This window comes from Trypanosoma conorhini, assembly GCF_003719485.1.
Source record: "Trypanosoma conorhini strain 025E chromosome Unknown Tco_14.4_contig_00063, whole genome shotgun sequence".
NCBI classification, from domain to species: domain Eukaryota; phylum Euglenozoa; class Kinetoplastea; order Trypanosomatida; family Trypanosomatidae; genus Trypanosoma; species Trypanosoma conorhini.
In genome coordinates this window covers 17,822-40,307 of record NW_021704150.1, presented here as the reverse complement: position 1 = coordinate 40,307, position 22,486 = coordinate 17,822, and the positions used below count along the sequence as shown (strand labels likewise).

At 57.4% G+C, this 22,486-nt stretch overlaps 9 protein-coding genes across 9 annotated transcripts, besides 13 other annotated features; all 9 read right to left on the bottom strand.

The window, feature by feature from the left end:
* Positions 1–239: 239 nt before the first annotated feature.
* Tco025E_01798 (glycosyltransferase) lies at positions 240–1,805 on the bottom strand (the record flags this gene model as incomplete). Its single annotated transcript, XM_029368734.1, has 1 exon — positions 240–1,805. The coding sequence occupies one exon, from the start codon at positions 1,803–1,805 to the stop codon at positions 240–242; it is 1,566 nt and encodes a 521-aa protein (XP_029231158.1).
* Positions 1,806–1,998: 193 nt separating this feature from the next.
* Tco025E_01797 (uncharacterized protein) lies at positions 1,999–2,961 on the bottom strand (the record flags this gene model as incomplete). Its single annotated transcript, XM_029368733.1, has 1 exon — positions 1,999–2,961. The coding sequence occupies one exon, from the start codon at positions 2,959–2,961 to the stop codon at positions 1,999–2,001; it is 963 nt and encodes a 320-aa protein (XP_029231157.1).
* Positions 2,962–2,970: 9 nt separating this feature from the next.
* Positions 2,971–3,031: a microsatellite.
* Positions 3,032–3,227: 196 nt separating this feature from the next.
* Positions 3,228–3,276: a sequence feature (A-rich).
* A 61-nt stretch (positions 3,277–3,337) lies between these two features.
* Tco025E_01796 (uncharacterized protein) lies at positions 3,338–6,982 on the bottom strand (the record flags this gene model as incomplete). The annotated part of the gene is made up of 1 exon (XM_029368732.1): positions 3,338–6,982. One exon carries the CDS (start codon positions 6,980–6,982, stop codon positions 3,338–3,340), a length of 3,645 nt encoding a protein of 1,214 aa, XP_029231156.1.
* A 226-nt stretch (positions 6,983–7,208) lies between these two features.
* Positions 7,209–7,242: a microsatellite.
* Positions 7,243–7,264: 22 nt separating this feature from the next.
* Tco025E_01795 (uncharacterized protein) lies at positions 7,265–9,136 on the bottom strand (the record flags this gene model as incomplete). Its single annotated transcript, XM_029368731.1, has 1 exon — positions 7,265–9,136. The coding sequence occupies one exon, from the start codon at positions 9,134–9,136 to the stop codon at positions 7,265–7,267; it is 1,872 nt and encodes a 623-aa protein (XP_029231155.1).
* Positions 9,137–9,581: 445 nt separating this feature from the next.
* On the bottom strand, positions 9,582–10,736 carry Tco025E_01794 (putative ARP2/3 complex subunit; the record flags this gene model as incomplete). Its single annotated transcript, XM_029368730.1, has 1 exon — positions 9,582–10,736. One exon carries the CDS (start codon positions 10,734–10,736, stop codon positions 9,582–9,584), a length of 1,155 nt encoding a protein of 384 aa, XP_029231154.1.
* A 331-nt stretch (positions 10,737–11,067) lies between these two features.
* Positions 11,068–11,095: a microsatellite.
* A 53-nt stretch (positions 11,096–11,148) lies between these two features.
* Positions 11,149–13,947, bottom strand: Tco025E_01793 (uncharacterized protein; the record flags this gene model as incomplete). Its single annotated transcript, XM_029368729.1, has 1 exon — positions 11,149–13,947. One exon carries the CDS (start codon positions 13,945–13,947, stop codon positions 11,149–11,151), a length of 2,799 nt encoding a protein of 932 aa, XP_029231153.1.
* A 107-nt stretch (positions 13,948–14,054) lies between these two features.
* Positions 14,055–14,118: a microsatellite.
* Positions 14,119–14,342: 224 nt separating this feature from the next.
* Tco025E_01792 (putative dolichyl-P-Man:GDP-ManGlcNAc2-PP-dolichyl beta-1,4-mannosyltransferase) lies at positions 14,343–16,166 on the bottom strand (the record flags this gene model as incomplete). The annotated part of the gene is made up of 1 exon (XM_029368728.1): positions 14,343–16,166. One exon carries the CDS (start codon positions 16,164–16,166, stop codon positions 14,343–14,345), a length of 1,824 nt encoding a protein of 607 aa, XP_029231152.1.
* A 142-nt stretch (positions 16,167–16,308) lies between these two features.
* Positions 16,309–16,347: a microsatellite.
* Positions 16,348–16,534: 187 nt separating this feature from the next.
* Tco025E_01791 (putative cyclophilin type peptidyl-prolyl cis-trans isomerase) lies at positions 16,535–19,177 on the bottom strand (the record flags this gene model as incomplete). The annotated part of the gene is made up of 1 exon (XM_029368727.1): positions 16,535–19,177. One exon carries the CDS (start codon positions 19,175–19,177, stop codon positions 16,535–16,537), a length of 2,643 nt encoding a protein of 880 aa, XP_029231151.1.
* Positions 19,178–19,291: 114 nt separating this feature from the next.
* Positions 19,292–19,320: a microsatellite.
* Positions 19,321–19,334: 14 nt separating this feature from the next.
* Positions 19,335–19,368: a microsatellite.
* A 30-nt stretch (positions 19,369–19,398) lies between these two features.
* Positions 19,399–19,419: a microsatellite.
* A 304-nt stretch (positions 19,420–19,723) lies between these two features.
* Positions 19,724–19,752: a microsatellite.
* Positions 19,753–19,777: 25 nt separating this feature from the next.
* Positions 19,778–19,834: a microsatellite.
* A 432-nt stretch (positions 19,835–20,266) lies between these two features.
* Positions 20,267–20,285: a microsatellite.
* A 233-nt stretch (positions 20,286–20,518) lies between these two features.
* Positions 20,519–20,549: a microsatellite.
* A 291-nt stretch (positions 20,550–20,840) lies between these two features.
* Tco025E_01790 (uncharacterized protein) lies at positions 20,841–22,358 on the bottom strand (the record flags this gene model as incomplete). The annotated part of the gene is made up of 1 exon (XM_029368726.1): positions 20,841–22,358. One exon carries the CDS (start codon positions 22,356–22,358, stop codon positions 20,841–20,843), a length of 1,518 nt encoding a protein of 505 aa, XP_029231150.1.
* Between the last annotated feature and the right edge of the window lie 128 nt (positions 22,359–22,486).

The following is a 22,486-nucleotide window of genomic DNA, read 5'->3' as shown; positions in this document are numbered from 1 at the left end:
GAGAACAAAAACTGGAACGACCTCACCCCCCCCCCAAAAAAAAAAAAACAACAACAACCAGCAATTGCTATGAGAGAGACAAAAACAAATGAAGGTGTAAAATAGCAACAATAACAACACTATTGAAGAAGAGGACTGCATCTACCAAAAAAAGACACCGACACAAACAATACCCGCAACGACGCACGCGCGCCTCGATAAATCACCCCACCCATTTCCGCCCCCTCATGCACCCGGTGTCAACAGTGCGGCGCACAACTAAAGTATAGATTGGCAAGTTGTTTATTTGGCGGGGTAAAGGGTGTTTTTCCGCATCGCGTACGGTTAAGCGCCTCTTTGGCTTTCTTCAGAAGTTCGCCTATCTCGGTCATGTTGTGCGCAAAGGGGTGGTACTCGCCTCGCTGCTTGTACTCGGGGTTATTCCAGTCCCTGGAGTGGAAATAGCTGTGCCCCCAGAGCAGCGCGTAGGGTGTATACCACACCCCAACCAGCTCAATCACCGCGGACCCTGGGGGCAGGAATTGTAGCCACATGAGCCCATTGCCATGCACGCCAATCAAGAGGTCGGTCATTGTAACAATGCGGAGTTGTTCTCGAATGGGAAGCGTCTCAAAGGCCACAACCCGGGGCTCAAATCCCATACCTTGCACAAGTTGAACTATATCGGGTATGTTACTTAGCCGGCGTGTGCGTCCTCGTCGGTCAATCACTGTGGCACGGTACCTGCTCCCGCAAGGTCGTGGTTGTCCCGGCGGCACCCCCATCATTTCCAAAACCCGGCCACTGTAGTTCCACGCCTCCGCACCCATCATGCTCTTGATGTAGCGTTTGTCAATGACACCGTGTTGGTAGCACGCGGCTTGCAGACTTTGGCCAGACTTTAGCGGATGAATCTTCTCTGGACGATTGGTCAAAATCCGGTAGAAGGGCCAATAGGGATTTCCTGCGAACGGAAATTGACGGTCCTGACCGTATTTCATGTTCCTCGGATTCTCAAAGTTCCGTGGGTCGCCAAGTTTGACGTTACAATAGCCACCTTTTCTCCGTATGCCTCTCGCAATTCGAATGTACACGTCAGCGTCGTGCTGTCCAACGTCTTGCTTGGTTTGAAACGCCGGAAGAAGCGAAAGGGTCATGTGGAAAAGATCCTGGCACCAAAATTGCAGAATCCATCCCTTGGTGACAGTGTTAAGCGGCGCAGGAAGAGGCAGCAGCGTGGAATTCGGAAGCGGAATGGACCAATACTTAATGTATATGGATGGACTGTGGCGGGAAAACTCATTACATGCACGCAGGCCCCGCTGAACCCTGCGTGCTCCCTGCAGCGGGTCATGGAAAAACAACAGCGTCCCCCGATCTACGCAAAAGTTGTGAACCTCGTAGTGGCAGTAGCTAAGTCGTTTCAGTTTCGTGATAAACGGTCCGCCGTCGGCGCTGCTGTTCGCGAATACGGCGTGGTTGATGGTGCCGGGGTTGTTTTGCACCACGATCTCTGTAGGCGCATACCCCGCGAACGACGCCGCCGATGAGGCCGCGGCCGAAAAGGCATTGTTGGTGTCCGTCTGCGGAAGTTCACGTGGGGGCTTGTGCTGCGTGGAGAAGCGGGCAAGATGAGGTGCATTAGACTTGCTGAGCACCTCCCGCGCGTGCCCTTTGTCATTGTTCCACTCACTCTGAAAGCTAACTCCCAGCAGCAGGCAAGAGGCAACGGCCGCAGAAAGCAGAAACAGGAAAGCGAGGCGCAGCAACTTCTTTGGGGAAGCCACGCCCCACCCATGCCCACGCGTACGCCACAACCGCTCCATTGCCCTTCCAAACCCACTGAAGAGGGACCGGGAATGTAAGACAGAAATAAACCGGAAAAAATGAGCCCCATAATAATAGCGCCAAAAATGCCACAAGAAACTATGCAGAGGCCAATATTCAACAACGCCATCAATAAAACAACAGAAGACAGGGTTTAGAGTTACCAATCACGGGATAGAGAGACGAGGTGTCTCAGGCATGGGTGCTGTGATGCACGTATTCCATGAACCACTGCGCCTTTGGGCTACCGCAGGACGGGCAACAGCGTGGGTCATCCGCGAGAGCCTTGCGCTGTTGCCCAACGCTGTACTTCCGCTTACGGAGTTGAGGGCACCTTGCCAACTCCCGTGCCATGGAAACCTTTTGTCGCTCCGCCTCATACTGCATCCAACTGTGTCCCACCTCGTCACGAAGAAGTGTTCGAGGACGAGCAGAATACACGTGAAAGCAGCGAAGGCATCGGAACAGAGTTTTTTCGCCACTCTCCACAAGCCGGCTCCTTGTGGCATTTTGCTGGAGAAGAATACTCTGCACTACCGCCTCACGAGCGCTTGAGTGCGGCGACAGGTGTTTTGCTAGCTTCAGCGCTGCCACAGGAGAAAGCTCAACATCGACAAATGGACTCACCTCCTTATCCGACGGAGCGTGTCCATGGGACTTCTGAAAGACGCGCCGCTCCTCTCGTAACCACCCCCGGTCTTTCCGCATACGAATACAGCGGCGTTTTGCGCCGGCAAACATCGTTCTAAGTGCCGTTTGCTGCGCCTTCAGCGTGTCCAGGGAGGGAAATGGCGGTCCAGCGTTGGCCTCACCTGAACGAGCTGAAACGACGGAGGTGTGCTGTGCCAGTGCGTCCAGAGCCATGGAGGCCCTCGCAAGTTTTTTGGCGCACGGTGACGGAACAAGGTAATTGTCACTGTGAGGGACCGACGACGGCGACGACGACGCAGGCGACGATGTCACTGCCGCTGCGTCGGCGACACCGTTGGCCGACGCCACGCCCCTGCCGTCGTCGGGGGTTCGCTCCAACTCCGCAAGGAGACTCCCGCGGCGCAGCACGCGACGAGGCGAGCCCTCACGCCGGAGAGGCAGAGAAAGCGAATTCGCCTTGAGCCTTTTTTGCGGCAGCAGTCGTGGAGTAAACCACCGCAACATACAGCGCCTAAAAGCGAAAGCAAAGCAAAGAAAAACGAAAAGCGGGCGAAAAAAAAAGAGAACAGAAAAGCACGCTTAGTATACTTTTCCAGATAATAACATCTCGGTGACAGTTAATCATCGCCCAAGAGTGGTGCCTTTAAGCCCCCCTCTTTCGCTGCCTCACTGTCCTTGTTTCTGTTTTGTTTTGCTTATCGCACCCTCATCACAATTCATTACACATGTCTTTTTCTCCCTCCTTTGTTATGTTGCTTGAATGCCCCGCATTTCTGTTCTTTTTTTTTGTTTTGTTTTTCATTTCTTCTCTTTTCTTTTATGGCGTCAAGCGCAACGGATGCGTTTAATCGTATGCAGGGTGTCGGGCGCCGTGGCTCCATTATGCCCGTCTTACCTCCTTCTTCGTGTTTGCTGGTCCTGGCGCCCGGTCCCTCTTCCCCGCCGCCGCGGCATGCGTCGGTGCCTGACGACGTTGCCCCTGGAGACGGTAGGGGCGCTGCGTCGCTCCGGCGGCCTCATCCGCGTCGTCCGTCCGGCGTCGCTTCGGTGGCCTCGCCCCTTCGTCCTTCTTCCCGGAACTCTTTCGTGCGACCTCCGCCGCCGCGGCGTCCGCGTCAGCTTTGGCTGCGGCCGCGGGGGCAATGACCCTCCTCCCCGCGGACTTCACGGCGGCCTTGCTGGGCGCCTTTCCTTCCAACTTTGCCTTCCCCGCTGCGGCCCCAACGTCCGGCAGGGAGGGGGAAGGAAGCAGCGCGCCGTGGCTGACGCGGAGAATGTCGTTGTGGAGCCGCACGCAGACCTCTCGCATGGGGGCAGGTGTGATGGTAACCACGTAGATGCCATGAGGTGCAAGGCAGTCGTAGAAGACCATGCAACGATCCCTCGTCACCGCACGCACGCTTCGTACTACGTGTGCGGTGGGTTCCCGCTCGACAAGCTCCGTCAAATACACACGACTCCGGTCCTCTTCCAGCTCATCCAGTTGCCAAATACGCGGAGGCTGTGGGCCTGACGCAGCGGACGACGTAGCCGCTCCCACCGACACAGGGCCAAGGAACGGCGACAGAGCAGCACTCGTTCCCGCCGCTGACGGGATATTCGTAACGGCAGAGGGAGGCACCAGGAGACGGCCCGGCTGAAGCAAGAGATGTGGATGAAATGCCATGTGAAAATCAAAGGTGGCCGGGTCTGTTGTGAAGACCAAGCCTTCCCAGCACCGCAACGTCTCTCTTCCATCAAGCTGAGCCAGCAGCACCGCCAAAGCGCTTTTCGCTAGCTGCACCACACGGTGCACAATCATGGGTCGTGGAGTGTGGACCGTGAAGGGGCTCTCCATTGGCGCATATGGGGTGGCAATGAACATACCCTGCTGTTCACCCATGGTCCGCACAAGCTCCGCTGTGTCTGCTTGCAGCCTACTATCTACAGAATACGGCAGCACCAGCGGACTTGACCAATCATGAGTGGCAAGTAGCTGCAGAAAGCGCACAAACCCACCCACCGAGGTCTTGGGAGGATTTGAACCCAGATACGCATTGGCAACGATCAGCTCCACCGCCTCTGGCAGAACAAATTCAAGAAGAAGCATTGCACTCAACCAACGTTTAGACAACCGGGCGGCCATAGCATAGCTGTGGTGACCAAACGCCACGGTGCGCAAAAATTTGGCGTGTTGTACACTCCAGAAGAGTTTACGCTCAATCATGGCAGCTTCGGATTCGCGTTGCAGCGCCTTGAGCAGGGATACCTCACGATAGTGCGCAATATAGAGTCGAAAGAGATAACCTTTATAAATGATATCCACCGAATGACTCGTACACGATGTACGTATGCGAAATTTTTGAGCTTCAGGTTGTGTTTCTTGCTGCGGAGCTCCTTCCTCCCTCTTCAGAGACCTCTTTGATCGTGACCTACTATGCTTCTTGTCATCGCCGTAGTACTCCTGCAGCACCTTGGACAGCTGCGCACAAATGGCTCCCTTAATTGCGGCAATGGCCTCGGGTGTATCAGGGATCTTATTCTTATCGTCAATTGTCAGGACGCCGTGCACCGGCTCAATGGTCGGCTCCGTGGTGAGCCCTGCAAAGTTTGGTTGTGTGAGGTCATCGGTGGTGTACGTGAGAGCAAGATGCGGGCGTACGGGAAACGTGGCTGTGTGGCGCTCGCTGGGTGCGATGATGTCCAAGGAGGTGACCTTGCACGGTAGCGCCGTGCGTGGAACCTCAGCCACCATCGCCTCAATGTGCCTGCACGCCTCCAATAATGATTTTTGCATCATTGGGGCGGCATCGCGCCACTCCCCACCAACACGCTCCGCCAGTGCCCCTTCAAGGCCGCCAAGAAGCTGTGAGACCTGTGCGGAGGGGGCGAGGTGTTTTTGCAGGGCAAACTCCAACACGCGGCGCATCACAGTTGCCGCAGAGAGCGCGACGGTTGTATTGGCGCCAGCGTCCTCGTCAAACGTCCACAAGACGCAGCGGTAAATACCCCCATCTGGAAACTGCCGCGTTGACGTGACATCTTTCCCCCAGAAGGCATTGAAGCGCTCCACAGCCTCGGCGTCCTCCACGGCAGGGCCACGCGTGAGGCGGTTTCGCCCCTCCGCCTCCGTGGTCAGCCGCACCGCAACGTGCACGGAGTCATGGCTTCGGCGCCACACAGTTGCGTAGCTGGAGCGTGCGCCAAGGGCCTCCTCAACAAGTCTTTGTATCGCCTGCACCCGCTGCGCTGAGGGAGACCACGCGACACTAGTTGTCTTAGCAATAGGCGTGCTGTCCGCCTCTGCGAAGTGGTCGCGGAGGCCATCCACGGTGAAGCAGACATCCAAGCGAAGCTGCAGCGGTTGAAAGGGAACTGCCACAAACACCTCAGAGTGGTGTGACAGTTGAAGCGCCTCTTCGGCAGCCTTTTTAACAATGTTCTGGAAGAAGGCCGCGGATGTGCGGAAGAGCAAATTCATGGTTTCCCCTGCCAAGCGCAGCACCGCCACCTCACCACGCTCCTCTGCTGCTGGAATGGGCGCCTCTTGGCCGCTGCTGTGGCTCGCGTTTTGCGTGAACCCACGTGAAAGCTGCACCCACACCGCGCGCACAACATTCTCCTCCGACATGTTAGGCGAGATGAGACCCTCCTCGACAAGGCGCAGCAGCAGCGCAGAAATGTGAAACCCACTCAAGCCCTCTGGGTGACCCGAGGTGCGTGACATGAGTCCGACGTGGTACGCCCAGCACTTTAGGAACACGGTGGCGCGTACCAAGGACTGGTTTTTCGAGTAGAGCTCGTGCAGTCTGCGGAGGTGCACCGTCATGAGACCGTCTTCCTGCACAAGATAGCTGTAGAGCGGGTGCTTGCGAATGGCCGCCGCGCTTGCGATGCGGCCCGTGAGGGAAATCGGCTGCAGGTGGACGTCCACGTGAAACACCTCCCGCCGGGTTGCGCCATGCCTGGGGCGGAGGAAGTAGACACGCAACAGCTCCTTCTCTGTGTTCACGAAACTTCCGCCAACAGGAACGCGGCGGAGGTCCCATTGAACAACCGACCGCCGTTCAGGCCCCTCCGTTTCCACTTCCTCATCATCTTCTCCCTTTGCTGCGGCTGCGGCGGACGCCTGTGTGGCTTTCCTCATCATTTGCGCGTTGTACTTCCCCATGAACTTTTCCAGCTTGCGCAGAAAGACCTGCCGTCGCTCCAAGTAGTGGCCATCATGGATGTCTTTCAGCGAGCACACCTCCTCGGGAATCTTGAGGGCGATGTCCGCCCCCACGCCGTGCTCCACTTGAGTTTCGTAGAATGGCGTGGAGTGCACACACGTGCGCAGAAGAAAACTACCCACAGAGCTGATAGGGCCTTCCTCCTGCTGGCGCCGCGCCGCGTCTTCCTCGGCAGTCGCGGTTGCATGGGCCACGGCAGAATAATTCTTCTGCCGGTAGAACTCCTCCAGCGAGGCATGCACCTGCCGCAGCCGCAACTCCACGCGTTTGATGAGCGCGTCCGACCAGTGCAAGTGATACGGAGAGAGAGACATAATGGCTTCCTTAGCTGCGCCCCGTCGACGACGACGCATGAGAGAAGGAGAAAGGGGGGAAGGGGGGAGGCGAATAAAGGCATGAAGTGCACAATAGCGACGCACCTCGTTTGTAATGGTCGGCGCGGAACGAATTTGAATAAAACAAACAAACAGCACTCACCACCCGTTTCACAAGAAACAACGAGTGGGGGGGGGGGGGGAAGTTAAGAATACAATGCGACAGAGAAAGAAAGAGAAGAGTGAGAAAAAAAAAAGAAGTCATTTGTGCTCCTCTCATTCTCAGAGAATGGCGCGACTACGGACACCGCGCGACTCGCCAGGGGACACCAACCGCGACGGCGCCTCGTTCCCCGCTTCCTGCCCGAGAAGAGGCGTCTGCAGAAGTTGTGGCGACGCCGCGGCCGCAGCTTCAGCCGCCGCTCGGCCGCGCACTTGCTGCCCCTCCCGCTCCGCATGGCCGCCGAAGGCGCCGCTACCGGTTTCATGACCGCGCCTGTGGGCGTAGCGGCGCAGCGTTTCACCCAACTGTAGACGTGCCCGCCCCTCCTCCAACGACGCCAAGCGTTGCCCCAACGCCGACATTGCGGTCGCAGGCGAAGTAGGACGCCGGGATGGTCGCGCGGCTTCGCGCCGGCGCTGCAACAGCGATGCCTTGCCATCTTCGTCCACACAATCAGCCTCTCCAGCTCCCGACTCTGCCTCTGCCTCAACATCGGCAAGTGCGGGAGACGCGGAATTGGAGTCAGGCACGGCAACTCGCCGCGGCGCAAGGGCACTCGTCAGTTCCGCAATTTCTTGCTGTTGACTCTCAATTTGGTCCTGGAGCAGTCGCTGCTGCTCCCCCCACTTGCGTGCCTCGCGATCCATGTCCGTCAGAAGACTCGAAACGTACTCCGTCATCTCGGCGTCGTACTCCGCAAAGGCCCCCTGCACCGCCTCTACTTCCTTGGTGTGCGAGTCATGCAACTCTGCGAGTTTCGTTGCCAGTTCCTTTCTATACTCGGATTCTCGACGCTCACTGAGGCTCTCCCAGTGACGCACCTCCGCCTGCAGCACCTCCACTTGTTTCTCCAGCTCGTTTTTGGCATGCTCCATCAAACGTCGCTGCTCTGTGGATCGCAGCATCTCCTGAAACACGGCCTCCTGAGAGCGCAGCGCCGTCTTTAGGTCATCGATAAACGCATTCTTCTCCTGCAACTCGCTGCTGAGACGACCCACAGCCTGTTTCTGCAACTCCAAATCCGTTGAGAGACGCTGTTGAAGCTTCGCCAGCGAGTCCCGTTGGGCACGAAGGTCGTGAAGCGACTCAACATGCGGCTGCGGCTGCCCTTCAAGCTCCTGCCACAGGGTGGCATGCTCACCTGCGTCGTTGCGCGGCGCCGTCCTTGGTCGCGTTATATCGCTGGTGTATAGAGAGCTCTCCGCCGGGCGCCGGAGGTCGTACACGACGGCCGAGGCACCATTCGCGTCCTGGCTGCCCGCCCGCTGCGGATCGTGGAATGCCTCACGGCGAAGCGGAGAGGCGTGGCTCTCGGGGGGCAAGTCCGAGTTTGCGCCGTCGCCACGCGCACCGCCGGCCTTCGAACCCAGCGCCGGCCTTCGCCCAACCATCGCCAACGCCTCCGCGGGCCTCGCGAGGGTCTGGGCCCTGGCACGACTCCCCGGCTCCACGGAGGGCGACGGCGACGGCACTCCGAGCCACCTCTCGTTCCCCGCAGCCAACGACGACGGCTCGGACAGTTCGGGTGGATCGACCAAGCGCACTCCTCTCGGTGCGGCGTGCGGGGCGTCCGAGCGGACTTGCCTCTCCCGCAGCGGCGTCCCAGCGAGGTGCACCACCCGCACGTGGCCTGTCGCCTTGGCGACGGCGTCGGCAAAGTCGCCCGCCCCGCTCTGATCGGCGAAGTCGAGTGTCAGAGGTGCCTCGCCGCGCACATGTATCGTGCAGCGCGGCTTACCAGCCACGTCCTGCTTTGTAAATTCCAACTGCAGAACGCTGGCGAGCGCCACCGTCCGCGTGACTCCGCCCGCGGGCAGGCAGACGAGCAGCGCTAATGGTGTGAGGCACACGTTGCGGGACAGGATGGAGCCATCCGTCCCAACCTTCTCCACCGCACCGTAAAACAGGACAGAATCCGCTGCCCTCGCCATCCTCGCCACATGCCGCGCAGACCCACAATTTTTTTTCTTTTCAGGCTGCCTCTCTGCACCCTCCTCTCCCCACCTGGACAGAGAAAAGAGCAAGAAAGCGGAGCTAACACTGCGAGGGTCAATAAACACAAGAGGAGAAAGCTAGGTAAAGGAAATACGTTCTCCACGGCAATTTACAACTCACACCGTACCAATGAGCACAGCGAGAGACAAAAAAAAAGAACAAAACATAACTATAATGGCACATGTATTTGATTCTGTGCAAATGTGAATAGTTCAGTAGGCGTACAATAGGACACGGAACTGCACAGGAAATTTGGGTCTTTACTTTCACGCAGAAAAAAATGCTTCAGGAAGGAAGAGGTTTGGGTAAACGGCAATATGTATGCGTATGTATGTGTGTGTTTTTTTTCCCCTTCTTTGCCTTTCACCCGGCAGCACTCCACTACGTAATCGACACCATCTCTCCCATCGTCCAGGCCTCAACACGCCCATCAAGACTCGCCGTGGCAAAAACGGGCTCCTTCAAGTCAGAGTTGAAAGCCGCACCAGCATCGCCTCGGAGGCGGAGGACGCCGTTGATGGTGTTCTTGTGGCGTGTCTGCCCCTCGTCAAGGACCTCCGCCTGGCCCATGCGTGCCTCGTTCTGGAACTTCTCACGGGCAACCTGCTGCGCCGTCTTCACCCCTCGCGTCTGGCACGCGGTCCACTTGCCCGAGAGTCTCCAGCCGCCGGCCTCGGCAGACGGCGTGAAGAGTACAGGGAAGTAGTCGAAACCCCCTCCAACGAGGTGATCCTCCGACACGAAGGCAAGCGACTTGAGGGGAAGCACCGCCAAGTTGATGCGGTGCATCGTTACGGCCTCCTCCGCTCCCGCGCAGAGACGCTCAATGGTGGGCACATCAAAGACGTGCACCCGACTATCATGGGTTGCAACTGCAAAGCGTCGGCCTGACGGCGCCCAGGCGGCAGCGTGCACCCATGCCCCAAACTTCTTCTCCAGGTAGACATGACCAAAGGAGGCAGTCTTCTTCTCATCCAATTTCTTCATGAAAGTGGAGACAAGCCTCAGCTTCCCGTCGGTGCCTCCAGAGGCTAGAAGCGCGTCATCCGATGGATGCGGCGCGAGCGTTGTCACCGTACTCGTGTGCCCTTCCAGCAAACGACATATCCACCATTCATTTTCGGCGTCAAAACGCCCAACCGCAACATTTGCCGCGGCAGAACCCACATACACCTTCGAACCTGAATGGTTCCATGCACAACATGTCAGACCTCGCTTTACGCCTGCATCCAGCATCACCATTTGCGGCTTCCACTTGCCTTTGCTATTACACTGCCAGACAAACGCGGTACGGTCCTGCGAACAGGAAAGAATACGATTCGTGGAGCCATGCCAGGCAGTGGCGGAAACGGACTGATCATGCTGCTCCAATGTGGCATCAATCTCCCACGTCGTGCAATCCGTCTTATCCTTGCAAGACACAATATACAGAAGGTGATTGTTCGGCGAAAAGACAGCCTCAGAGCAGTCTTTATTGAAGGAAAAAGCAACAATGGCTGCCTCGCAGATGGTGTCTTTCCGCTTTGGCGTAGCCATTCCTAAAGCTGCGATGAGTCCCTTCCCTCTTCTTCGATTCAAAACCGTCTACTTCTTCACCCTTTTCTTGTTCTTCGTCGTATGGGCTTCTGCTTACCCGCAGCTCGCAGGAGATGCCGTTTCTCCTGCTGTGTGACTGCGCGTGTGCGTCCCTCTCACTCCCGCCTTTGCTGCACCTCCTCAAAGCAGGGAGCCACCCCAGCGGACACTGAACAACAACGAGAGCAGCGGAGACAGCAGTAAGTGACACAGCAGCGCATGTCAGGGAGGAGAAGGATTCAATACGCCGCAAAGTTTTTACACATGAGGGTCGCAACGATATTCATAATGCCAAAAAACCAACAACAATAACAACAACAGGCTCACGTTCCGATTTAAGTTCTGTTATTCTTTTCTTTCTTCTTTTCATTCGTTAGTTTCGGGAGAAACTCAACGACGTTGCTCGTGCGAGGGTCGACTCAGGGCGAGGGGGGTGAATGAGCGAAGCGACAGACACCTGCGGCGGCCGCCACTGCGGGCTTGTGCGGGGGTTGTGGTACCACACCCGCTGCATCCCATCCGACAGTCTGCGGAGCCCGTCGCCGTCCCGCGCGCCGCGGCGAACCTCCTGCTTCAGGCCAACCACGTACTTTCCACAGTTGTCAAAGCTGGCAGAGACCAGGACGATGTTGCAGGCCTGCTCGGCGTACAGCCTCGTTGTGTTGGCCACGTCCAGGCGTGCCAGGTTCAGCGCAAAGGCGGCACAGCGGGAGAACGTTTTTCGCACCCCGACACCGTACCGCTCACAATCGCAGCTGAGCGCCAGTTCCTCCCCCAGCGAAACCAAGTGAATGACGTCACGGTAGGTTTCCAGGAACTTCAGCAGTACGCGCCGCCGACTCTCCAGCATGAGCTGCTGCTCCGAACCCACCTCTCGCCACTGTGGGTCGGCCAACAGCTGCTGTGTGCCCGTTGCAAAGGCCCCATCCACACGCCGTCCTCCCCCGTTTCGCAGCGCCACAAGGGAAGAGTACGGAATCACCACCGCGGAGTAGTACGCGGCAAATGGCAGAAACCAGTCATCAAGATTTGCAAGGACGTCCGCTGCCAGCACCGCAATTGCCGCCCCTTTCGGAATTCGGGTAGGCACTTGTGGAGTCATCCCAGTGAAGTCATTCATACGGAGCTGAGCCACACGGAGTAGTGGACGCAGATAGGGCTCTATACGTGGATCCACTGCAGGATCAACGCGCAGTCGCACCAGCGCCCCTTCGACAGCCTCCGCATAGGCCGGATAGCGTAAGAAAAGGTCACCTTCTAATGAGGTGGCCAACGCACTTGTGCTTATTGCCACCTGGCTTGAATGCCCATCAAGTACTGCCGTTGGCATTCGCTGTTTAACGAGGCTGCTGCTCTTCGCGAGAGACTTCAAGGCTAACTCGTGCCAGTCAAACATTTGGAGGACGGTGGAGGCACCGTTGGGCCTTGTGCTTGCCGTCTGAAGCAGGTACGCGTAGGTCTGCGGGGTTGGCGCGATATTGTATCGTGTTTCCATGAGTCCAAGTACGTCTTCCGCCTCCCGCAGCGTTAGCGCGGCCGATAACACGGCGTGAAAGGCACCTCGAGAAAGCGGGGCACCAGCCTCTACAAGCACTTCCAGCGTCGCCCGCGCATCCGCGGCGTAGCCGGCTCTGGCGTAGGCCAGCAGCAAATTAGTGTACACCGCCGGGCAGAGGCGCTCGACCCCGCAGCAGTGCCTTGCCTCGTGGTAGAAGGCAAATGCCTGCGTCGGTTCCTTTGTGGCGGCACAGCAGGCAATGAGCGCAGCGTAGGTGTCGGCCGTGGGCGCCAGACCCCCGTCCCGCAGTCGACGGTAAAGCGCAAGTGCTATTGACATACACTGTGGATTTTCATTTGCCCGGCTTACGGCGTCAATGAGGGCGGTGTACAACTCCACCGAGACGGCAACCACCTGGTCGGCCTCGCTCTCGAGAAAAAGTTCCTGCAGCATCGCAAAGTGGGCCGTGTTACTGCAGCAGTGTGCGAGGGCAATCAAGGCAGCCGTAATATCGCCAGTTGTCAGGGGAAACACACCGCCCCGGGCGTGCTGCATGTACCGCAGAAACAACGTGTGAGCGACGTCAAAGTTGCGTGCATGTTCGCAGCTGCGCATGGCGCGAATATGATCAAGCGCCAGCACTGGCGAAAAAGCGTGTCGCACCTCCTCCTCTACCACTTCCACCACACCGTCTAGCGTAAAACCAGACGGCTGGTGCTCTTCGTCGACCTGCTCGTTATCGTTCTCGTTCCTGTCAGCATCGTTCCCGTCCCACCGCACCGCACGCGTGTTCCTCTTCGCCTCGACGCGCTCCACCAGCTCGCTCAACTCAATGAGGCGGTTGAGGGACTCCACCGCGACGTCAAAGGCCCCCGTTAGGCTGCACAGCTCAAGCAGGGCATGCCAAATCTCCGCCATCGCCACATCTGGCAGGTCCCATCCCAACAAATACGAAAACTTGGCATCCTCTGCGTGTGTGGCGGCAACGGAAAAGCCCGTGTTCATTGCGGTGTTCCACTGCCGTAACTGATCTACAAAGGATTCTATTTCGCACAACACCCTCTGCAGCTCGCGCTCGCTAATCTGATCCCCCACTGCAGACGCAGCCTCTTTCACCTCTGCTGTCACGTGAATCGCCTCGGAAAGCACGTGTCTAAGAGCAAGTGGATCGGACAGCGCATGCGTCATGCGCTGAAGTGCCTCCCATGCGTCACTCCGGCCCGCGTCGTCAGCACCGGCATCGCCACCCTCGCCGGACGCCAAACGCAGCTTCAGCTGCATCGCCTCGCGAAGCACATCCGTCAGGATCCGCAACGGCGGAGCCGCGTAGGGTGTTGATAAAAGCGTTGCAAGATCGTCAAAACGCCCGTGCCGCAGGCGGTACATATACGCCTGTGGCGACGCCGGCCCCGCCAGAGACGAGTGTTCTTCGTGATTCTCGCTCGTGCCGCCACGCAAAGTGCCGGCATCCGGTTCTCTGTCCGCGTTGCCGCTGCTGCTTCGTGGCGTCCCTGGCGCCGCCGCCAGTCTCCCCGCCACCCGCGACTGGCCGTGGACGCCCGACCACTGCGAAGGGCGCCGGCGACAGGCGACGGTCCGGTGGTAGGCGCGGCAACCCGCCCGCAGAACCCACCAGGCGCCGGCGCCGCCCCGGCCACGAAGCACGACGGACATCATCCACCCCCGTGTCGCTGTGGGTCCCTAAGCGGAGGGCGGAGGAGGTACAAAAGCAGCACGTCAAGCTCGGCACACACCGCTTGCAGGCGGAGGGAGGGAAGCGAAAAAAAAAACAAAACAAAGCGCACACAACAACAGTCACAGATACATAATAACACAAAAACAAAAACAGTGGCAACAATGCGTGTGCCATCAGCGATGACTCCTTCTTTAGTATTGTAAGTTTTACCTATTTGGTCCTTTCCTTTGCCTCTTTCCAGCGCGGCGCCCCGCCCACAGCTTTTCCCCCCACCCCACCCCCACCCCACTCGTTTTTTTTTTTCTTTCGTCTTCCTCCTCCTCTCTCTCACACACACTTACCCTCGCTAAACTCTTTCATTGCTCCCTCGCCATCAAAGCAGATCCTGCAGCAAGGGCAGGACCACGGAGCGCCAACGCTCGTCCCACGTTTCGTCGCGACGCTGCATCACGTGAAGACGCTTTTGTTTCACGGACCCCGCGTCACTGTCGGAATCTCCCTGGACAAGACGCCACAGGATCCTCTCCAGTTCCTCCGCGTTGCTGAATAGCCAGCCACGTTTTTCGTCCAGTAGTTCCGGAAGCGCCTCATACCGCAGAGCCACAACAGGAAGACCCGAACCCAGCATGTCCACCGCCTTCATGGGCAAGTCCAAACCGCTGGAGGAGTGGTGAAGGCAGAGGCCAACATCCGCTGCACCAAGGGCCGCGGCGTAGTCCAAATACGATTGAAAATACATGGTTGTCACAGTTACGAGCGGGGAGAGAAGGGCCGCCGCAACCGCGCATTCAAAACGCTCCCGTGACACACCTTTGCCTGTGACGAGCAGCCAGATTGGCTTCAAAACAAGCGACGCTGTGCCATTCTGTCGCTGCTGTAAGAGCCTATCGACGCGGGCAAGCGCTTCCACCACCATGCTGTAGTCATCGTCGGCGGTCCAGCTAGTGGCAGCCACCACAAACAGTCCTTTGAGGTTGCCGTTTGCGGCGGTGTCGTCGTGGGACTCCGCCTCCATCACCCACGCCGGCGGTGGCGAGAGCCCCATGACTTCCTTCGCATCTTCGCGAGTCGACTCCAAAATGGGACGCAGGACTTCCTGCACAAAACGAGCCCGTGACACCGGACCAAAAAAGGCAGGGGGCGTGTCGTATAGCACTGCCGCCTGGTTTGTTTTCAATGACTGTGTCTCGCCTAGCCGATTCGCAGGTTGACCTTGAAGGGCGCGAAGAGCCTTCTGCATCGCCTTACTAACCGTCACGTTGCGATCGCCAAGGCAGCAGTGACACTCAAACATCCGGTAAACCCAGACGGCCAGGGATGGACGGCGGTCGCTTTGTAGAATGGTGTAGCCAAAGTTGTGCCAATCTACGATAAGAGCCGGGCAGATTACAAACCGCGAGGGCGCGATATCGCTCTTGTTTCCTAGAACCAGCTGTTTTTGTAACTTTAGGCCCCCGCGAATTTCACCAAGTGCATCGCACATCATCCATGAAACAGGGACAATGAAACCGTAGTACGTAACCGCATTTATCAGCAACACGCATGGGCGGACGACGTACTTGATGACAGGCACAAAAGGCACTGCTGGGGGCGATTGAACGAGCACAAGGTCCACAAGCAGCAGTTGTCCGCGGGCATTCACTACCATGAGTAAGGCAGCTATAAGCGACCAAGCAAATACTACGGCACAGATGCAGGCACGATAGACGGTGGACGCCACCCAGTACACCCGAGGGTGGCGAAAGACGCGACGGAACCACGAAGGCGGCGTCACGGGCGGGATCAAGTAGGTGGTGTCTACAACGCACTCCCCCTCTTCCTCCGTGCTGCCGCCCTTGCTTGGTTGGAGATCCTCTATCAGAGCATTGCCCATGTCAAATCCCACCAAAATCACGCCATCAAAAAGGCCACACTTGACTAGGCTCGCCGCGTGATACTGCATGCGCGGTGAGCGGGCAAAGTCGCCGCCCACCACCACAACCGCACGTCGCAGGATGGCCTTGCTGTTGCGGCGAAGAGAGCCGGGCACAGTTGTCCCCCGACTTTCTATTCGCAGTATAGAGTCGCGTATATTTTTTCGTAGCTCGCGGCCTCGCACCGAGCGCACCAGCAGTGCGAGGGCTATCGAAAGCCACATCACAAGTGAGCAGAACACAGGAAAAGATATTGTCCACACCAACTCATCGTAGCTGAACATTTTTTTTTTCCTTCTCTCTTTCTGCCCGGCTGTGCAACCCCCGACCGCGTCTTACGGCTTCTCTCCTTCTTTGTTTTTGTATTCCTCTTCTGCTTGCGATTCCCTGACGCCCCGTCACACGCGTTTTACACGGAAAACCAAAAGGGAGAGGGAGAAGAAGATAAATAGAGAGAGAAAGAGAACTCCGCGCAGAGGTGCGCTCGCAGGGGGCCGCTGGTGGCGTTGAAGATATCACCCAAACGCTCCCACGGAGGAAACACGCAAACAAAGTTAACGAAATACAACAAAAACAAAACAAGAATCAACCTAAAAAAAGACGCCGTCGCACGTCGCGTTAGAATGGAAAGAAGGAGCAGGTCCTGCATGTATTACTCGTCTGTCGCCCGTTCCGTGGCGACGACACGCCGAATCACGACGGGGGTGATTGGCTTGTCATCCTCCCCTCGTGGCGTCTGCGCAACCGCGCGCACCACCGGCTTTCCCGCGACCACAAAGCCAAAAACGGTGTGCTTTCCATTCAACCACGGCGCCGCCGCACCCACGGTGATGAAAAACTGCGACTCGTTCGTGTTGGGGCCACAATTGGCCATGCACATCCAGTACACGGTTGGGTACGAGAAGAAATCCATGACATGCACCCCCTCGTCCTCAAACTTCTCGCCAAAAACACTTCTCCCCCCACTACCATCCCCAACAGGGCATCCGCCTTGAATCATGAAACCCGGCACCACACGATGGAACGTCAACCCGTTGTAAAAACCCTCTCTTGCCAGGGCAAGAAAATTCTTCACAGCCTTTGGCGCGAACTGGGGCAGTAGGCGGAGAGTAACCGTCCCAAAGTTGTCTATAAACAAAGAGACGTGAACGGCCGACGTTCCCCACTCTATGGTCCGTGCTGTCGCCGCCGTGATGATGTGTTGTACGCGTCGCTCCTCCACGTCAGCGTCCAATTCATGGTCGTCACGCTTCTCTTGAGCGGCGTCCTCAGGCTCCTGGTTTTTTCCGTTGTTGTTGTTATTGTTATTTTCTTCCTTGTCATCGTCGTCGTCTGTCACCGCCTCACGCGGCATCACACTCTGAAGAGAGGTCTGCATAACAAGCAGATCGCCACAGTCAAAGTCGCGCCTCTGGTGTAAATCGGATAACGTTTTTTCGTGATGCTGTTGCCCCGTCTTTCCGCCGACGACCTCCGTGGCATCGGTGGGAGCAGTGTGCTCTGACTGCAACGCACCACTCACCCCCAACTGCGCCTCATACCTTGTGTACAATAAAAGGGCGGGTTCCCCCGGCGATGTTGTACAAAACGTGGGATCAGCGGCGTCAAGAAACCGCGCATTGGACGAGGCTGCCAAGGCCGCCGTGCTTGAAACATCAAAAAGTCGTTTGATGTCCTCCTGCAAGAGAGTGGCGCCGACGGGGGACTGAGCCACAAGGTTCTTGAGAGCTTGGCTGGCAGGAGCGGTGAGCCGTATCAGTGACAGGGGGGCAGCAAAGTGCCGGTGCAGCGCCGCGCCTGACGCCAGCAACGAAGACGCCGGAAGAAGCATCTCTCGAACAGTTTTCTCCAGATCTCCAATGGCGCGCCACACCTGCTCCATGTGGAACGGCGTCGCTGAGGCACAGATGGAGGCCCCAGTTCCGCCCGCCAGCGGCGCTCGGTTAGCAGGCAACGGCGCGGCACGAAAGACAAAGACGCGGCGACCACAGACGCGCTCCTCAAACGAGGTCCCCAAAATAATCTCTGGGACGAACACCCAGACGCCCCCCGCCCCACCTTTCGGGGATTTGCGCACGGCGTCCTCCACGACGACGTCAAACGCGGCACCACGCATTAGCCGCAGTGCCGCCTGCAGAGCGCTTGCCCCAGCAAGCGACGGAGTTGCCGTTTCCTCGGTTTCGCCGTGGCAGAGAAGTTGACCGCTGGAGAAGTCGAAAACATGCGCAATCACACACACGTGGCCCTCACGCAGGAGGCCACTTGACACCACAAAATACCTCCCAGTTGCGGAAAACCCAACATGAAGCGGCAGCATCAGCCTTCCGGCCTTGGCAAAACCCATGGCATCTCGCAACAATGTAAAAAAGCCGGTCTTCTGGCGCCGTGCAAAGGTAATCCACCGCCGCAGCAGCATGGGGTCAGCTGCGCCACGCGGCGGCACCCCAGAGACGACTTGAAGATAAACACGAGCCCGATCTTCATTGTCAGGTGAGACCATGATGCGTGCGTAATCGACGATGCCCCTCTCATCAACCAAGACCACCAGGCCGCTTGATCGGTGCTGCTGGCAACAGACCACAAGATTGGCTGTGCTCAGCGGAGTGGAAGCCACAATTGTGGCTGTGCCGCCAGAACGCGGCGCCTTTTCCGTGATACACGGCAAAAACACGGTGTGGCTCGTTCCATCCTTTTCCATGGTGAAAAAAACAATAAATGGTTGGTGATCGTGGTGTAGTAAAAAGGGTCGTTGCGTGACGCTCTCCTTCCAACACAGAGACTCGGCTTTCGTGCCTAGCGTCACGCTGAACTCGCAAGAGAGACGGGATTCCACCGTCATGAGAGCGGAGCTCATAAGACGGACCTCAACGACAACCCTCACAACGCCAGCTGTCGCCTCCAGACACGGCATAACGCGCAGCACGAACAGACTGGGCGTGAGTGGGTCAGTGAGAATAAAGTGCTTCACCGCGTCATTGAGGTCCCCCTCAACCACCCGCTGCGGAAAAAGACCCTGGCGATCCCCCAGGAAAAACACACCACGCGGAAGCTTTCGCCACGCACGCAGCGTCCCAGTCGAGTCCACCGTGGCAATGAGGCTGCCAAGCTCGTCCTGTACAACACCAAGATCCTGCAGAGAATGGCTGTGTCGATAGCTCCGTTCGTAGAGAAAGCTGCTTGGAAATCCCTCCGAATTCAGCAGCGCCAGAAAACTTTCTTCGCCCTGCTCGGCTCCGCCCTTGTCGCAGCCAACGTCGCGGGACGCGCCGTCGTCGGCCTCATCGACGTCGTGCATGCTTGACGAACGCGATCGCTTCCTGTGCTCCACCCCCAAGCTCTTATCGGCCGTCGTTGTCGTCGGGTCATTCGGCTGTTGTTGCAGCAGCGCCTCAGGAATGGAGGGCAAAAAGTCGTCGTCGTCCTCGTCGTCGTCGTCGTTCTCCACCCTGCGAGCCGCCCTGCCACCGTCGTCGCTGCCGCCCCGCCTGTGACATGGCCTCTAACTGTATATCTACTTGTGTGTGTGTGTGTGTGTGTCTAAGGGCCTGACAACGCCTTTTCAGCCCTCCTCTTCTGTACGCATCATTAGGGCGGTACTCGGTAGAACAACACACGCATGCGTGGAGAGAGGGTGGGAGAGAAGCGATCACGCACCCCCCTCACCAGCCAGATAGGTCCCCAATGCCACGCCACAGTTCTTCGCCTTTGCGTGGAGATCACAAGAACGAGGGAAATTACCTCCCCCACGGACCCCCCATCCCCCAGACTGAAGCAAAACAAAATGAATGAATACGCGCAGATGCTTGAGAAGGAGACCGAAAGGAATTAGAAGGACAACCCCAAAAGAAGGAAAAGAAAAGAACAGAAAAGTTTGACAGCGGCTATGGGACTGTGAATATACACACACATATATATATATAAATATATATAAATATATAAATATATAAATATAGAACAGTAGAAGCCACGCAAAGAAATCGAGCATAAAACAAAATAATAAAAGAGCTGGAGCCATGTGCGTGCCGCGACATCCTTCACGACCCACCCATCCACGCACACTACACATAACCCATTGACGCACCAATAAATAGCACCAGCAAACAATCTACTCATAGCATCCAATTGCAGAGAAGGATTACAGAACTCTCTACATTCGCCCTCACTGACATCCTGTCCTCCTACCCTCTGACTCTGCTTTCACCCCAACTGCCGTCAGATTCCTTGGATTCAGGCAATCTCACACCCTCTCCTTCTCTCTTCCTTTATTGTCGGTTTCGCCCTTCAGGTCTACGGTGTACATCCCTACTACTTCCCAGCAGCAAGCGACTGGGGAAAAGAGTGTTTTGCTCCCTGCCCTCCCCATTTTGGTTCTTCCTGACGAGGGTGTTGTTGTTGTTGCTGTTACTAGTGCTGCCACTGGCTTCTCTCGTACCCGAATCCATCAAAATGCTTTTTAAAAAAAAAGAGTGGCTGCCGCGTCACACGGATTGCGACGAGTGCCGCCCTCCTCTTTTGAAATAGCAGGTCTCTTGCTCCAGAGCACGTTTGTGTGCCCTTTGCGGCGATGCGTGGGTGCAAAAGGGCATGAGTGTGCGTGTGTGTTATTCACCATCTTTTTTCAATGGGGATGGCTGGTAACAATAACGAAAACACAAAACAAAACAAAAGTGTTGCTATTTGTTTGTTCTTTTTTTTTCCTGTTTCCTTTTGAAGCAGGGAGGACAATTCGGAACTTTTTGGAAGTACCAAAGATACCCGGAGTGTGGCGGAGAGGCGGCGCCGCGAAAAAATCCCACCGACATCCGCAATCCCCGCACCCCATCGTCACTGCCAGAATTGCATCTCCCTCCACCCCCTTCTTTTAGATGTTATTCACCGGTCTTTTTCTTCCTTCCCGCTTTATTGTGTGTGCCTCCAACACCGTCGCGCAACTTTCTGTGGCTGGCCATGTGACCGCATCAGAGCAGCGTGACCGCAACGGGCTGCACAAACCACGAGTTGTAGTGGGCGTACTTCCCCAGCCGCAGCTGGTGGATGCTGGGCACCATCCACCGCAGCACCCAGCGGTCAAGGATTGAACGCGGAACCCAGTTTGGCAGGTCACTCACGGTCTGCAGCTTCCGCACAGTGACGCCCGAGGCGAGTCCGCCCACGCTGTAGGAGAGCTCGACAGCCGGCACGCGGGTGGACGCGCCTCGTCCCAAGTTGGCTAAGGAATCCGCACTGCAACGCACCATTTTGCGTTTGCGAGCGCGCTCCTCACGCTTTGCGGATTTGCGGCTAGTGCCGCCTGTAGACCGCGCCGAGCGACTGTCGCCTGTTCGCCGCCTCGCCTCGTCACACCCCCCACTTCCATCCTCGCCGTCGCTCAGCTCCGAGTCGGTCGAGACGTAGTCGTTCTCTATCCCATCGGGCTCCTCAAAGACGAGGTGAAAGTGCGCGATGAGAAGCTGCGTCCCTTCAGGAAGCCCGGTACCTCTGCGGGTGCCAGGCCCCCCTCTATTGGCATCCGCAGCAAGCGGAGCGTCCTCGTCATAGTTCTCACTTCTGGTTTCCAACTTCGCCTCCATGGCGCTGGAGAGCTGGTAACTATTCGCCATGACCTCAACGTTGTCACCGCTCTTCTGTCGCTCTACGGCCGCCGCCATGTCGTCGTCGGTGAAGCCGCGACGCGCAAGCCGACCCTCCGGCAAGACGTCAGGCGCCAAGGACTCGACCTTCTTCCACGTTGTCTCGTCGACGTTGCCGACGTCCCAGATGAGGTGGTGCGGCTTCCTTGCGTCTGGCTGTTGCATAAGGCCGACGCCGCCGGTGTGGATCGCAACGACGTCGCAGTAGCGATTGGGCAGAGCGATGCGTATCTTCGCCGCTTGCACAACATCGTACACCATCAAGTCAAAGGAGAGGCGCTTGAGGCCCGGTCGTTCGTCGGCTTGTAGATAGCAGTTCTTCACCACGGCGTTCACGGGATGACCGGCTTTTACCGACGCCTCGTAACGCATCAGTAGCGCGTCTCCGATGCAAGGAGGCGTAAAGTAGACGTTGCCGTTGGGCGAGAGCTCCCAGTGGTCCACCATGCTGTGGACATCATGAACGGTAAGGCTGGGGAGCCCCTCCCGCTTCTTACTCACACCATGCGAAATGATGCTTCGGTAGCTGGTGTTTTCTGTTGCATGAATGACCCGGTGACGAGAGCGCGCCGAGGGCGGGGGTGAGGTGGAGACGCTCTTGACGTTGGCGGAGAGCCGCATAAGAAAACGGTAGCTGCGCATCAGATACGTGTCGCACTGGATTTCCCCCTGCAGCAGCGTCTGCTCATCCAACTCCAGCAGCCCCTCACTGGGCGGCAGCTGCACCAGCTCCGTGACGCTTATCGTGATCTCGTTCCGCAGAAAACTCCGCAACCCGCGGTAGGCGAGGTACCCCAGCGCCGCCGCTGCGGCGATTCTAGCGCAGTTCCGCACCTTCACCTGCATCTTCCTCCGCTGCCGCCGCCCCACACAGTCCAGAAAGCAAAAACAAAGAGGAACAACGGCAAACAATTGAAATCAACTTTTTTTTTCTGTTTAATTCCCTCCTTCTCCTTTTACCGCTCTTCCCCCTT